Source organism: Podarcis tiliguerta (assembly GCF_965153285.1).
Source record: "Podarcis tiliguerta genome assembly, chromosome: 10".
Taxonomy (NCBI): Eukaryota; Metazoa; Chordata; class Lepidosauria; order Squamata; family Lacertidae; genus Podarcis; species Podarcis tiliguerta.
In genome coordinates, this window is record NC_139543.1 from 33,725,932 (window position 1) to 33,743,156 (window position 17,225).

Here is a 17,225-nt window from a genome sequence, read left to right on the forward strand (position 1 = left end):
GAGCAAAAATCAGGTAGAGAAATACATAGGTGACACCTAATTTAACAGCAGTGCAAGTGAAAAGCATCAAGGGTTTTTAGCAGAATACTTGTAATTCTAGATTGCATTATCTGAATTATAAGTCCGGATCACAAGTAGTAATAGTGCCATTCTGTTTTTCTTTATACGGCATTTCTGTGCGCTCTGGTTTCCATCACGGTGCTCTGTTGCACCAGAAGTGGTTTAGTCATGCTGACCACATGACCCAGAAAGCTGTCTGTTGGCAAACGCAGTCTCCCTCGGCCTGAAAGTGAGATGAGCGCCACAACCCCATAGTCGCCTTTGACTGGACTTAACCATCCAGGGTCCTTTATCTTTCAATATTAATAGCAAATGATTTCTGGCTCTAAGCAAGTGTATATTATTTGAGGGGAAAGGTGGTAAAGGCACCTGATTGGCCACTGTGAGTAGTTCAGAACTCCACCTAAATTGACTTTAACTGAACTCTCTGATGAAATGGTCTCCATAGGTTCTGACTGCTTCCAAATATCCTGACAGGGTCTTGCGAATTTGTGTATATGGGTTTAAAAACTGAATCAGTTCATTGCTGTACGTGGGTGAGTGAAGTATGCAGACATCTATGGTCCATTTAATGTTAATAATGGGGAGGTATGGCAGGGGAAAACATGTAGTTCAGTGAATCAACCAGAATATCTCAAGCGATCTATGGCCATTGACAAAATGAGTACATTGCATGGTGGAATTCTGCCTGGCAGTTTTACACACCTCTCATCCTGAAATGCCAAACCACTTCTCTCTTACAAAAACCATAACAAAACTATCATTCTACATATTTGCATGTATTACTGAAAATGTACTGCTGCAAATATGAATTCCTACAAAAACTCTGCTTTCTGTTAGGAAAAACAGATGATGCAAAGGCTTCAGAAAAAGGAAAAACTCCCCTCAAAGGAGCTTCTATCCAGCGCTCACCTTCAGATGCAGGGAAAAGCAGTGGCGATGAGGGGAAAAAGCCACCCTCGGGCATTGGGAGGTCAACAGCTACCAGTTCCTTTGGTTTCAAGAAATCTGGGGTTGGCTCTTCAACCATAATCACTGCAAGCGGTGCAACCATAACAAGTGGATCGGCAACCTTGGGGAAGATGCCCAAATCTGCAGCTATTGGTGGGAAGTCCAATGCAGGGAGGAAAACCAGCCTAGATGGCTCACAGAATCAAGACGACGGCGTGCTGCACGTGAGCTCAAAGACTACCCTGCAGTACCGAAGTTTGCCGCGCCCTTCGAAGTCAAGCACAAGTGGGATTCCTGGCAGAGGCGGACACAGGTCAAGCACCAGCAGCATCGACTCCAACGTGAGCAGCAAGTCTGCAGGGGCCGCCGCTACCAACAAACTGAGGGAACCGACGAAGATTGGCTCAGGGCGCTCCAGCCCTGTCACCATCAACCAGACAGACAAAGAGAAGGAAAAAGTGGCCGTTTCTGATTCTGAGAGTGTGTCGCTGTCCAGCTCTCCAAAATCAAGTCCAACCTCAGCCAGTGCCTGTGGAACACCAGGCCTCAGGCAGCCAGGTTCAAAATATCCAGACATTGCCTCGCCAACATTTAGAAGGTAAGGGGCTTTCCGTGAAATGGCAATGTTATGCTCAGCTCACTGCCCAGAGAGTCGAGAAGTTCCAGAGGAACAGCATGCCACATAGGCCTGGTTTCTTTTGGAATGAGATCACTGCAGACTTGGGGCATTTGTAATATTTTAGTGTACAGTGGTACCTCGGGTTACATACGCTTCAGGTTACATACGCTAACCCAGAAATAGTACCTCGGGTTAAGAACTTTGCTTCAGGATGAGAACAGAAATTGTGCTCCGGCGGCAGCAGGAGGCCCCATTAGCTAAAGTGGTGCTTCAGGTTAAGAACAGTTTCAGGTTAAGTATGGACCTCCAGAATAAATTAAGTACTTAACCCAAGGTACCACTGTATTTATAGGTTGAACATAGGTTCATTCTCTCCAAACCTACAATCTGCCACCTGTGTAGCAGGGGGTCTGGACTCAGCTTGTTTTTGTGTGAAGGGAAGTGCCATAGCTCAGTGGTAGAACACCTGCTTTCCATTCAGAAGCTCTCAGGTTCAATCTCCAACATCGCCAGGTAGTGCTGGGAGAGGACCCTGCCAGAAATACTGGAGTGTTGCCAGTCAGTGTAAACAATATTGACCTAGATGTCAGGGCCAGTATAAGGCAACTTTCTATCCTCCCCACATTGATACCTAGTTCCATCGCTTATAATCAGATGAGACCCCTTTTTTTATCTGTAAGTATGAACTGAACAAGTTTTCTTTTTTAAGCAACTGATATTAACATTGGCCTCATATTCCACTATTTATTCTGTTTCCTTCCCGAGAATTCCACAGAGCAATCACAGACCTGCTTCCCGCAATCACCTCCGACTCTCGGAAGTGATGTTTTATATTTAGATAAGTGAACACCGGTCCGTTCTGATTCTGCAATAGAAATGCGAAGATTTATTTCTCACATAAAGTAAACATAGGAAGGTTCTGGAGTACAAGCGCAGAGCCTTTCAAGTAGGCATCTGAGAGAACCACATGGCTGTGAAGTGAAAAGCAGCCGATGAGAGTCGCCTCCCACCCCCATTGGCATTCCAACCCATGAACTTTTATCGCTAAATCATTTGAAAATCAATAAAGCTGTATGCTGTGTGCATGCCTCTCTCTAAAACTCCATACAACAGCATGCTGGTTGTATCCTCTTTAGAGACTCTGAAGAGTGTCCATGAGGGAGGAAATAATTGGGGCAGGGTCTAAATCCAGTCATTAACAGCAGATTGATGCTATTCCAGGTGGCTAACTCAGGGTGCAACAGCATAGCTGGGGTTGGGAAGTTTTGCTTGTAGCAACTGTTAGCAAATGCAGTTTCCCCATCCAGCCAGGAATAGCACCCACATACATAGGAAGTGGGACCTGGAGGAACTGAAACAATGTGATTTTTATAGGTAGTGGCCGAGAAGGGCATATCGGAGACAGCTTGGTATTCCCTTAACAAACTGAAAGGTTTCCTGGTGAGGGATTATTAAGGAATAAATGTCGCTCTATCTGACTGTAATTTTTCTGATTGTATTTTCTGATTGTAACTTTTCCTGGATAGCTAATTAATGGATTCAGATGAGGAAACTGAATTTCATTAACTATATATTTTGCAAATTGTTTAAAAAACTTTCTGGGTTGTAGTCAGCTAACTGTTACTCAGAATAGACACAATTGAATGAATGGGCCTACTAGGCCATCGATTCCAATGGGTCTACACTGAGTAAAGCTGGTTTGAATACAACCCATTGGTTTTGGATCTTCTAATATTGTAACAGGATTTTCAGTAGGAACTAGATGGGAGGGGGTGCAAAATAAAATCCATCATTCTATTTTACACTGCTGGTGCCATCTGAACATCAGCATTTACTGATCTTAGCAACTTTGCAATGTACATCAAACCATAAATCTTTCTTAGGAATTCAAGCGTATTTCTTTGCTGAAACAAAGTCAATGCTGCCCTCTTGTGGCTAATTGCCAGCACAATGCTTTTGCATAGGAGTTATCAAATGTGCTATTTTGGTTGCTATGGTTTTTATCATAAACGTTATGCCAGTTGCTTCTTGTTTCCTTTTAGTACACTGCACTGTAAATCTAGAAAACCCTTTGCATAAGGTGATGTAGAATATTTCAGACCCTGCAGAAATAGAAATTGTCATAGCCTTAACTGTATATCCAAAACTTAAAATAGTATTTCTCCACACCCACACCCCCACACAATTGCAAAATCTTTTCACACATTCGCGGATAGGGAACAGACCTCAAATTAGCATCTTGAATGTCATATAAGTATAATTCCTTCTTTAAAAATTAAAAAAAAAAGATTTTGAAATTGGGGGGGGGGGGTGGGTCCCAACTATTTACAAGGCTGTCCAAACCATGCTGTGCTAATTTAAAAACAAATGTCTTAACTACTGAAGATTTTGTGCTAACCACTGGATTTGGGTGAAAGTTTAATCTTTTTACGCAATCTCATCACACAGGGCTGTTGTGCTTTTCATCTCCCTGGGAAGGTCTGTTTCCTCTCAAAAGACAAATCTTGGAATTAATGCTTTCGAAACAGTAAAATAAAGTATGTCCAAGGACTTAAGCGGATTTGATTGTGAGAAGCAATGTGGGGGGGGGGAGAAGGGCCTTCTATTAGCTGTTTTCATTATTCCTGTGCCTTGGCTTTCAGAGCGTTATTACGTGAAACTTTGGCTTTTCCAAATAACACTTTTGTTTGTTTTGTTTGTTTTTTTCCTGTAGGTTGTTTGGTGCCAAAGCAAGTGGCAAAACTGCCCCTGCACCAAATACAGAAGGTGCCAAATCCACATCTGCAATGCCCAGCCCTAGTACCACGTTAGCTCGGCAAGGCAGCCTGGAATCTCCATCCTCAGGTACAGGTAGCATGGGCAGTGCAGGTGGGCAGAGTGGCGGCAGTAGCCCTCTCTTCAGCAAACCCTCGGACTTGAATACAGATGTTGTAAGTTTAAGTCACTCCTTGGCTTCTAGCCCGGCGTCAGCCCACTCTTTCACGTCAGGCGGTCTCGTGTGGGCTGCAAACCTGAGTAGTTCCTCTGCTGGCAGTAAGGACACACCAAGTTACCAGTCAATGACTAGCCTCCACACAAGCTCTGAATCTATTGACCTCCCTCTCAGCCACCATGGCTCCCTGTCTGGATTGACCACAAGCACTCAAGAGGTTCAGAGCCTGCTCATGAGAACTGGAAGTGTGAGATCTACCCTTTCAGAAAGGTGAGTTTGCCACGGAGAGAAGTATTTCGATAAGGGTCATAACAAATGGAAGCAGCCAAAAGCATGGCTTTCAAAATATATCCTCAAATCAAAACCAACAATGTTAAGAGGGTAGGGGAGGAAGGAAAGGAGGGAAAAGTAAAATAACTGGTAATGCTTTTTGACGGTGTCCCTTGTAGAAAGCTCTATGGTGCTTCCATTGTCTTTATGCTCAGTAGAACAGTTGATTCCATTGGGGGCTTTCATCAGAGGCAGTTTTAGGGTACTTCAAACGGGGCAGCCACTCAGAGCACCATTTTGCAGGGAGCACCACATCAATGCTGCAGAAAAGAGATGAAGGTGCCAAATTTTAGTGTTGTACAGGGTGCCGCTGAAATTTGAGAGCCCACCACTGCTTCATATCTGGGACATTTTTTGTTACATTTATTTTGGAGTAATTTAGTTTACACCTGGGAAATTACCATCAGTTCCTATGTTTATGTTAGGTTACAAATACTTGCAGCTCCAAAAAACCCCCCACTTCCATATTTATTTGACCCAGAGACTGAAAGGAGGGAAAGTGTGCATTGGGCATACACAATAAACTAGAACCAACAACAAAAAAACCTTCTTCCACACTCTGGAAAATGTTCCAATCAAGATTATGCGGGTAGATGGTATATTTAGGAAGAGTAATGTGAAAATCAAACCACAGATTTATAAATTAAATAGTGACACTGTTTCTCTAAAATTTATTCAGTTTATAATTTGAAAAAAACTTAGTCTGAAGTTACAAAGTGAGTCATGAAACATTCTAAAACATTTAAACATTTTAAAAGGTTAATAGTTTCCATAGCATCAAAACTTTAAACTGGCCATTAAGCACTCCAACTTATATTCTCCTATCTGTATAACGATTTTGAGTGAATCTGAGTATAACGCAGCCAGTGTACCTATGCAGAGAGTAAATGCTATCACATTAAAAATACAAATTTATAGGCAAATGTTCACAGGTAGCCATTGTGATGCACTATAAAAAAAACACTTCATAGGCATTATCTTCTTATTTATTTATCTATTTAATTTTATTTATACCCTGCCCTCCCCGGCCAAGACTGGGCTCAGGGTAGCTAACATCAGGTATAATTTTTTTTTATTAAAATACAACTTAAAAACAAGATTAAAATGCTACTTAAAATGCAGCCTCATTTCAGTGGAAGCCCAGATCAAAAACTGTTTGGGGGGATAAAACGTCAAATCTTCACCAAGGGCAACTAATCTGACTTCCTTAGGGCCCGGGACCTCTAGAGTATTGCTATTTTTGGACCTTAAGGTCCTCCACAGAGCATACCAGGAGAGGCAGTCCCATATAAAAAGATAATAGGGCACATTGGTATTTTTATCCACATTCTCTGGGTCAGGGTCACGATCATGGGCCAACTTTGATAGGCAGGTGGGGCAACACATCTGTCAATCACATGGCATCTTTATGATATCACACGATTGGCATACAGGTTGTCCCGCCCACCTGTCAAAATTGTCCCAACCCTAATTGTGTTCATCTTAACTAGTTCTCATAATGTTAAATCAAGGTTGACATAAACAATGAGCACAGACTGCTCCTATTCAAACCAGTGTCTTTCCTATTCTCTTATATACTATGCTATATGAGCTCTGTTGCAGATTTGTACACTGTATTAAATCTCAAGGATTCTCCATATTTGTTCTTTAGCAAATATAACTACAGGGAGACATTATAAAATAATTTTTGAAATAGCTATTGAGTTTATTTCTGCCTCGAGGGTATTTAGATAAAATAATAATTTAGTCTTGGCTTTGCATTTTTCCAAGTATTCTTTGAGAGAGCATTGAAATTGAATGAGTACTGAATGGAGCAGTGTTTGTAGACTCCTAATATATGTGTATTTACAAATGTTAAGCAGTTAAAGAGGCAAAACACATAGCATAAACTGACTGATTCTATAGCAGTACTGTACAGGTTCTCAGCAAAAGCCAATTAGCTCTCTAAACATAGCCCAGTCCTATATAACATCCCTCTCATAGCATTTTCCAAGTGAGAGCAGGCAAAAAACCACTCCATCCCTCACTTATATTGGTGTCCATTCAAGGCACAGCAGATGGCTGACAAACTAGGCTGAAGGGGGCTCCAACTTGCAGAAAAGCGTCCATTTAGCTGTCCTCTTCTGCCCTGCCCGTTTTCAGGATTTCTCTGAGCTGTAACTGATATAGTGCAGAGCAATGTAATCAGTACGGTTAAGTATGGTACCTTGAAACAGGTAGCCCATATCTTTAGTGTAAGCCAGTCACTTTTCTATACCTTCTTTCTCTTCAGCTGGGAGATGATGATTTGTTACAAATGTGGCTTTGGATTTGCATATGCAGTGTGGCCATAATGTACATATTCATTGTATTCCCTAAAACATAATGGTGACTGAATTAAGGGATGACTTCTGGCTTTTTACTTGATATTTGAACTAAACATAGGTCCTTATCTACCATTGAGTTACTACCTCGTTGTGAATATGCACAGTTCACAAATGCAGGTACAAGGTTAGGTCAATCTTAGATTTGCTACGTTATCTGCGAAAGATTAAAAGGGTGCATAATAAGGCCCCGAATCAAGGAAGGTTAAGCACACCTAAATTCCCACAATGACAACATCAATTCAGAGAAAGCTAAGACTACTCCTTAGCTTTCTCTGGATTGATGCTGTCATTGTTTTTCTGTGGGAGCAGTTACATAAGACCGATTATACGCTTCCATACATAATTTAACTGCAAGAGATAAAAAATATTCTACCCAGCTCCCTTTCCCTCTAGCTTAACTTGAATGCATTTGGGTTGGGGGGATTTTCCCCAGTCTGTCAAAACAGATAAAATAATTGTTGGTCATCTGGATTGTAAAAGAATGTATTAAAATAGGTCTACATGATTTGTGACCCAAGCTTGCTTGGAGCTATAAAAATAGTGAGATTGTCAAGCATTCAGCATGTGTACTTGGGGAAATCACAATGTGTGCAGGCTTGCATTACAACAGAGAAACCCTAAAATGTTACTTTGGCAGTATACTGGCCACAGAGAATGCAATTGTCTCCAAATATATTCCTTTTCACAGAGGAAGCCATTCATTTGGAGCATTACTTGTGCTGAATTTAATGATATTAGCAACCCTCCCCCCACCTTTTCCCAGCAGGTTTTACTCTCATGAGTTGGCCTTAGGTGGAACTAAACCATTTTTAAAAAATCAAATGGAAGGGAATTCAAATTGGAGCACATAAGCAGATGAAAATGCTAAAACCACGTAAAGGTTTTTCATTTGAGTGGTATATAAATTTTGTTTAAATAAATAAAAGAAGAAACTCTGCCCTACCAATGAACATCCAGTCAATACAACGCCAGCAGGGTGATCTATGCGCCGACAAAGCAATCACGCTCCAATGTAACAGCCACAGTCTAATTGCTACTTAATATTTGTTCAGAACCTTCCCTCCATATGCAAACATAGCCATATGCACTTAAACAGGCATTCTGCCACATATTGGAGAACAGAGCCAAAGGACACGGTCATGTTCTCCCCTCCACACATTAGGTGGAGGGAAAGGATGGAAGGGAAAGCATAGGCAAAGTTTGCATCACTAGTAGCATCAGATATAGCAAAGCAGGTTAATATGTACTGATACTACTTTGTAATTACATAAAACTACATAAAATAAAATTTGCACACATAAAATGATATCCTCTTTAAAATATCCAACAAATTTCATGTCTACGTAAATCGTTTTAAAGCCCAAACGGCAAAATAACACAATTTTCCAAAACTGATACATGTGTTTTTAGTAGGAAAATAATCAGTATTAGACGCTATTAAGTAGCATTTGAAGTAGATGGTTTAGTTTCTATCTGTTCATATTCATGTTAGAAACCAACATGGCTTATTTTATTAATACTTATATATGTCATTCAGTAGTCCACTGTGTGTATCAGGTTTAGGGGCTATAGCAACATTTTTTCTGTTTTTAGCCTGCAACAACCCCGCATCTCTTGCCATGTCCACAGATGGAGAAACAAAGCCATGGTAATCAAATGGATTTGATTTCTCATTTGGAGATTGTGGTCACACCTGTCTGACTGGCATTCAGTCTGGGGGCAGGGGAAATGGATGTGCTCAATAAGCAAATTCTAGAATATATAAGCTAGCCAGGGCTTCTGTGTTTCGTTATGTATTCTACTGAAAGAAGTGGAAAGCTCCAGTATTTGGATGCACATACTAATGCACATCTGATGAGCAGTGTGAGGCTCCTAAAACAAAAATATATTTAAGACAAAGCATGGACTTTCTATGGGCACCTGATGCAATTGAACAAATAAATGGAAAATGTGACAGGTTGTGCACCTCTCTAGTTGTGGCCATTCAAGGGACCCAGGAGTCTTGGACCAACATCCATATCTCATCCTCCAAACTAAACTAAGTCCTCTATATAAGTGGGTTTCTAAATTGTAGTACGGGTTGGGCAAAATAAATAAATCATGGTTCTGTCAGTTTGATGCAGCGCATCATTATAATATCCTGATACGTGCTTGTTTTTTATTTGGATATTATGTAAATTGGAGTTTGGTAAGTAGTTTAGTCTATGGAATGTGTAAGAAAACCTGAAATCTTAACATTATATTTGAAAAATCAGTGACTGTTTTTTGTTGTGTTTTGAATAATACATGGATTTAAATGGCTCTGCTATTGCTGGTGTTTTTCATGTATTATTCAACTTTTTTCAACGCCTGAGATTTTGTTTATTTTAATGGCTGTTTAAAATACAAGAAAGAGTCATGGTCACACTGAAACACCCCTCCCCATCAACATGTACATACTAGTCTGAACATCTTTGTGATCCATATGTCTTGTTTTCTAGTCTATAGATCACAGGATTCATCGCTATGTGCATAGGCTGATGTTCATGTAACCAGTGTGAGCCTATGGCTGCTTTTGCAATATCCCCTGCGTGCAAATCCAAAGAATGTCTGTACAAGGCCCTTCAAATATAATGATTATAGATCTGTCTTACGAGGCTTGGCAAATAAGTGACTCATCCCTCACCATTTTTGTAATTACAGTCTCTCCACAGCTACATACAGAACAACAATATCAGAAACCAAAGCGAAAGTGGTTTTCTTTGAGACACAGATTGTTTTCTACCAATCATTGTTAGCTGATATATATTACAAGGTTTTAAGATATACTTGCAATAAAAGATTCCCCTTTTGGTTTGGGTGAGGTTTGGAGAACCCCCTGAACAGCAAGCAGTGGGAGGAAAAGGGGATCATTCAAGCTGGCACCCATTGATATTAATGATTGGTTGGGATCTCAGTCAAGCCCTAAAAAATGGTGCTGACAGTCACACCAAAACATTGCTAGTAGTTCTTCAAGCAACTTTTCACACCTTTTGAAGTCTCGGGTTTCAACCCCAAAATGTTTGAATGGGGAAATTTGATACAGCAGTAAAAAAATGTTCTTAAATAACATTTCCCTCCCCTCCCTATTGCATAGCCACATATAGTGTTCTGCACTATCACAATACAGAGAGAGATAAGAAAAGAGAGTAAGGAAATTTATCCTCATACTACAGAGTGGGTTTCCTTTCCTCAGCTGATGGGTCAAGCCAGATGCATGGCCAGAGAATACCTTGGTCAGGCTCTGCCTCGCGTGTTTGGATTGAGATGGATTTCCTTATCTTTTAGTTCTATTGAAATCATTTGGGACTTATAACTCATGGGTAACTTGCCCCATTGATTTCAATGGGACTGAAGTGTGACAAATTTTGTCTGGATATTCAGTTTAGATACTTTGTTCAACAGTGATTCCCTTTTGATACAGTGCCATGATAGAGTCCCAGCCTTTTCTGCATATATCCATGTTTTTAATAATGATGATGATGATGATGATGTACTTGAATCAGGTGCAATATGTTCCCTAGTTGTTCTTGTGAAATGAGTTTTTCACTTAACCTTTGAAAACCTGCCCAGAATGACTGGGGTAACCCAGTTGGGTGGACTGAATATAAGTTGTTAATAATAATAATAATAATAAATTCCCTGGTGATGCTAGACTTCAACAGGATAATAGTCTTTATGGAAGACAACCAAACTGAAACCCAATAAATCTCCTGACCTTGTTGCCCACATGATCCTTCCTAGGAGTCTTATGCTCAAATTCCATAATAACTAAGGCTGGAATGGGAATAAGATTAAGCAAATTCTCAAATCAATATGTATTTTCTTTACAAAAGTATGGCATTTTTTTTCCTTTTGAGAAAAAAAATAGCAATATATTACTTGCAGTGATGATTTTGAGTGTTGCATAAAAGGTACCTTTCAAAGAATACATTTAAATAACTCCGAATGCCTTTTTTGTGATACAACACTTTAGAATTTAGAATTTTGAAGTGCTCTTTTTACTATATGTCCTTAGGGGTTTTCTTTGTTTTAACAGCATGCAACTTGACAGAAATACACTGCCCAAAAAGGGATTAAGGTATATGATGTTTTATTCAGCATGGCTGCTGTTTCTCTGTTGTTCCGTAACTTTTTTCTATAATATTTCATCCTTTTCTTGTCACTGTGTATCCTGTTTCTCCTGTTAGACAACTAATATAAAATCAGTTTACAATAAGAATCCCCCTTTTTAACGTTCTTTCACTTTCACTCTGGCAGTATGTGAAATGTTGAAGTAGCGTGCAGGTAGTGCCCTCAACAAGTGTGAAATAATATTTTTTAAAAAACTTCTCTTCTACCTCTATTTAGAAATTATTCCCTCAAAATAAACCAGATATTTCAGTGGAACCTTCAAATTTGGAACTCCCAAATTAGCTTCAAACATAAGTTCAGCAACTCTGTTGTTTGCTCCCCTGCCTCCTTGACTTGTTCCTTGCCCTCTGTCCGATAGGAATTCATTCTTCTAAAACTTTCCCACTTATTCAGATCAGAGTAATCATATTTCCCCCCAGAAAAAAACATGTTAATCAATGAACTGCAGCAAGCTTTCTTTGCTTCTAGCTTTAATCACACACTCAGAGGGCTAGGACCATTGGTTAAGCGTCTGGCGTTGTCACCGCTGGTATTTTCTACGCAGGAACAATATATGACTTCTTCTGTTGCACTTGAGTTGTAGCACATTGGGGTGCCAACCCTCAATTTGTGTCTGCCAGGGGCTTTGAAAAGGAAAAATCTGAAGAACCTGTCTGCTCATCAAAATGAATGCACGGGGTAGTAATCTTGACTACACTGCAGATGGCAGAGCATTTTAATGTGTCTCCTGGAATCAAACGTAGATGGTGTTTATTCAGTCAGCAGTTCTCTTCCTTGCACACCATCCTGTAGAATCTGAGACATTACCATAAGAGCCAGGGAGGGAAAATAAATCCGAACTACCATCTCCCACAAGGAGGCTTTCTGGAGGCCTGAAATATAGTGGCATGCAATCCTGAAGTTAATGTGGAAACCCCACCCCTTGCGCCTGTTTCAGGCATTGTTCTAAGAGTTTCACCAAAGTTTTGCAGCCCAGCTATGCAGTCCTGGTTGTACAGATGTAGGACTCTCATTGTTGCAACAGCAGAAAGCTCCCAGTGCACTCAAAGAGGAGGAACTGCAACAGCCAACAATGGTAGACTTGTCCGTGGGTGTGGGTGTGACGTTTTTGATCCCACCGCAGTTGTTTAAAATGGTACTGGAACCACATACAGTGTGTGTGTATGCATATGCATATATATATATATATATATATATATATATGCATATGCATACATATATATATATATATATGCAGGTTTTGGTGTCCTCGGGTGTCTTCCCGTGTAAAAGTTGGGGTGTCTAGGCGACGTTTCGACGAGGTCTCACTCGTCATCTTCAGGCTGGTGCTTTCGGCTTCTTGTTACTGGAACAGAGCAGGATCTCAGTGTTTGAGTTCCTATAAATACTGTTGAGGAGGTGTGGTGTATAGCCTCCAATGTTCTGGGCAGAGAGGAGGTTCCCAGGCTAGTGTGCCTTTTCTTCTTTTGTTCCTTAATTACTTGAGGGATATCTTGAGTGATTTCTTGAGTGATTTCCTGAATCCCACTTAGGTGGGTCATTAGGTGTGGATTAGTTGCTAAAGCCTTCGTGTCTTGAACTCTTGAACTTTGTGAAGAGTTTTTCTGAGAAGATGGCTGTACTGCACTTGGTTGTGCTCTGGCTTGGCTTCGTGTATAGGGGCGAGCTGTGGTTTTGTGGCCTGTGCCAGCCAGATCTGTGTAGGGATTGCAGGGGGGTGCAGCATCCGGAGGTGCCACCCTGGTTTGGCTACTGGATGGTGTCTGTAATTTATCTGTGGAGAGGGTCTGGGTTTGGGTCTGGTGTGGTTGATTGGTGATGGCGTTCTGTGTGCCTCTGGATCTGGTGTCAGATTTTGTGGGGAGGGCTAATTTCCAGATGTCTGGCAAGCGGGATGTGTCGTCACGCTTGTTCATGTTGTGAGGGTGTTTCTCTATCTCGATGGCTTCCATGATTATTCTCTTGTGGTGATGTTCCATGTTAAAGAGCAATTTGGAATCTGCAAAATTAATTTCGTGTCCTGTTTCTTTCATGTGTTGGAAAAGAGAGGAAGTTTTTTCTTCTTTTTTGACGGCATTCTTGTGTTCTGCGATCCGTGCATTTATTCGTCTGTTTGTTTGTCCAATGTACGTGGCTGGGCAGACTTTGCAGGGTATTTCATAGACCCCTTGGTTTTCCAACTGAATTTTATCCTTGGGGTTTCTGAGGATATTGGCTATTTTTTGGTTGGTGCAAAAGGCTGTTTTGCACAAAACCACAGCTCGCCCCTATACACGAAGCCAAGCCAGAGCACAACCAAGTGCAGTACAGCCATCTTCTCAGAAAAACTCTTCACAAAGTTCAAGAGTTCAAGACACGAAGGCTTTAGCAACTAATCCACACCTAATGACCCACCTAAGTGGGATTCAGGAAATCACTCAAGAAATCACTCAAGATATCCCTCAAGTAATTAAGGAACAAAAGAAGAAAAGGCACACTAGCCTGGGAACCTCCTCTCTGCCCAGAACATTGGAGGCTATACACCACACCTCCTCAACAGTATTTATAGGAACTCAAACACTGAGATCCTGCTCTGTTCCAGTAACAAGAAGCCGAAAGCACCAGCCTGAAGATGACGAGTGAGACCTCGTCGAAACGTCGCCTAGACACCCCAACTTTTACACGGGAAGACACCCGAGGACACCAAAACCTGCATTCCTGTACCCGTGAAAATCTACGAAAGCATATATATATATATATACACTGTATATTTCTTGCAAACCTACATAGATAGATAGATAGATAGATAGACAGACACACACACACACACACACACACACACACACACACACACACACAGGTTTGCAAGAAATTTGGCTGAACGAAGCCTACTTGTACAATGACAAAGAAAGTGCACACTCTTGAGTTGAAATCCGAACTATCTGAAATGCCTGCACAGGCTAACTTGCCATGTTAATCCATTCAAGAATTTGCTTTTCTCAGTCCCTGCCGCAAAGTTTGGCCAGTGGGCTGCAGTATGAGTGCTGCTGGTGCAGTTACATTTTTGTATTTGGCAGCAGCACCCAAAAGTCTGTGAGAGGTTGGGTTTCCAAAGCTTTTTCTTTCTGCAAACACATTTCTTTAAAAGTGAGTATTTTCCCCGCCCCCATCCCTTAAATCTTATCAGTTTGGGGGTAGGGCATAGCATCAAGGACCGACCCTTCTGAGAGACCAACACTGCATTTTGTCCCTTCAGATGTCACTAACAAAAATGCCTTTCTTTCACAGCTGCTCTTCTGTTTTCTTCTGCTTTCAGCCTACCTGTATACTATGCTCCTGTAGCTCGTATAATATAGGAACTGGACATCCGTCTCTCCTCACTATCAAGCTCTCATTTTCCAGATTTGTTGATATGCTTGAAATTAAGTTTTTGCTTTATCTTTTTTATGTGTTAGAGTTGTTGTTGCTGTTGTTGTTCTTTAAAAAAAAATTATCATAAGGCTTAGCTGTTTCCTTTGTACGTCTTCCCATCACATGCAGATATGTATTGCTGATTGTTTGTCCGTCTGTTTCTTGGGTGACATGACCCCAAGTCTCCTGTTCAGCATTGACTAAACCAACTGTATGATTATTGCTTGATTCCAAGCCACAAATCTCTTGATAAGTGCAGTTCATGTGGAAGTTTTCAGTGCATCAGTGGTGATGTCTTTCAGGTATACGCCATCCTCTCGGCAGGCCAGTCAGGAGGAAGGGAAAGAGTGGCTGCGTTCTCATTCTACTGGAGGGCTGCAAGACACTGGAAGTCAGTCTCCTTTGGTATCTCCTACAGCCATGTCTTCATCTGCAACTGGGAAATACTTTTCCAACTTAGGTAAGAAAAAGAAACTACTTGCAGTGCTCCATTACTGAGCTTCCTTTATACATCTTAAGCTCCCAGTCACTCTTTTAGAATGCATAACTTCAGCTATCTAAAATTAAGCATGCATTTTTTTCTGCTCCTACCATATCTGAACATATTCCTTGTCTCCCAGTCCATTCTGGGGATCAGTTCCAAGTACTAGTTAAAGTCCTGCGCAGCTTGGAACCTCAGCATCTAAAGTAGGGGGGGTGGAGAATTCATTTTTAATTTTTTGAGCCCAGAGAGCAGATCCTTATCTGTACCAAACCCCCAATGGGCCAACTTTGACTGTTGGGCTGGAAAAATCATCTGTCAAAGAAAATAATTAAAAGTGCATTCTTCTTCTATATTTTGCTGAGCGTTTTTAAGTTCCAAATCTCATTTACTCAGAAGTAACTTCCATTTATTTCAGTATAATTGTGTGTCAATGCTTAGACTACAAGTGTTGTTGTTGTTTAGTCGTTCAGTCGTGTCCGACTCTTCGTGACCCCATGGACCAGAGCACGCCAGGCACTCCTGTCTTCCACTGCCTCTTGCAGTTTGGTCAAACTTATGTTTGTAGGTTCGAGAACACTGTCCAACCATCTCGTCCTCTGTCGTCCCCTTCTCCTTGTGCCCTCCATCTTTCCCAACATCAGGGTATTTTCCAGGGAGTCTTCTCTTCTCATGAGGTGGCCAAAGTATTGGAGCCTCAGCTTCACGATCTGTCCTTCCAGTGAGCACTCAGGGCTGATTTCCTTAAGACCACAAGTGTAGACAAGGTTAAACTTAGACATAGTAACAGTTTTTCTCTTTGGTAGAAACAAATCTCTGTGTTTCTGTCGTTTAGTTTTCCTCCAGTGTGGTGACCCAGTACAATGGCTTATTGCAAAAGCTTTCTTCCACCCCTCTAGCGTTTCTTTTCTCTGTGGGCCATTTTCCCAGTGTGTTAAAAGACTCTCAGAAAAATACTGCTCCAGACATTTTTATTTTAGACACAGCCAGCAATGCTGGAAACATCTTGCCATACGCCATTAGTTCAAAATATTTGACCCTAATGTCTGAAGGGGCAGATAAATGCTGTTTTCCTTGGCCCTAGTTCCACACCAGCTAGATGGGTCAAAAATGTTCCCTTTAAGCTTGTTGAAAAACAGTTTTCCAAACCGTGAGAGCAGCATTTGAACCAAGAGGGGAGTCTGTTACTTCTCTTTTCGATAAAGCCCACACATATGAAAGTTCCCATTACTATGAGGATTGGTGTGTGTGTGTGTGTGTGTGTGTGTGTGTGTGTTTTAGCAGGAGGAAAGTGTTGCTTGAGCAGATACTGGTAATCTTGGCAAAAATATCTCCATACTACAGACTTAGGAAATACCATATTATAATTGTAAATAAATTTGGAACTATTGAAAGCAAAATCCTTTTTTCTATGGGATCTGTTTTAACTCAGTAGGGAGGAGCTTCAGACAAAAATAAGCCAAATATGCTTATGAGAAACCACTCTAAAAGTGTTCCTGATTCATCAAAAAATTAAAAGCCCAAATGTTATTTGACAGAGCTTTCTTTTCCCCCTGCAGTGCAGTAATATGTTATCAAAACTTATGATATTATTATTATTATTATTATTATTATTATTATTATTATTTATTTCAGTGAGTCCAACAAACTTATCCCAATTCAAACTCCCTGGGCCCAGTATGATGCGGTCCAACAGCATCCCAGCACAAGATTCTTCTTTCGATCTTTACGATGATTCCCAGTTGTGTGGCAGTGCCACATCCTTGGAAGATAGACCACGTGCAATCAGTCATTCTGGGTCATTCAGAGACAGCATGGAAGAAGGTAAGGCTATGTGTGGTATATTTAACAGAGGCTGCCTTTTGATGTAGCATGAAACTATGGTTTGTGCCATAGAGTTAACTAGAGTTAAGAAGCCACACCATAGTTTCAGCTTCAGGTGTA

At 41.0% G+C, this 17,225-nt stretch overlaps 1 protein-coding gene across 8 annotated transcripts in view; it reads left to right on the plus strand.

Moving 5' to 3' along the window:
* The window catches only part of NAV3 (neuron navigator 3), a 441,074-nt gene that overhangs the window by 372,149 nt on the left and 51,700 nt on the right, over positions 1-17,225 (plus strand). For 7 of the 8 annotated variants that reach the window (XM_083400914.1, XM_083400916.1, XM_083400915.1 and 4 more), the window contains 5 exons: positions 901-1,609; positions 4,344-4,832; positions 11,316-11,357; positions 15,103-15,260; positions 16,917-17,105. In XM_083400914.1, coding sequence (XP_083257040.1) covers positions 901-1,609; positions 4,344-4,832; positions 11,316-11,357; positions 15,103-15,260; positions 16,917-17,105 — 1,587 coding nt within the window. The remainder of the gene's footprint in view (positions 1-900; positions 1,610-4,343; positions 4,833-11,315; positions 11,358-15,102; positions 15,261-16,916; positions 17,106-17,225) is intronic. The other variant, XM_083400917.1, reaches the window with a different exon arrangement.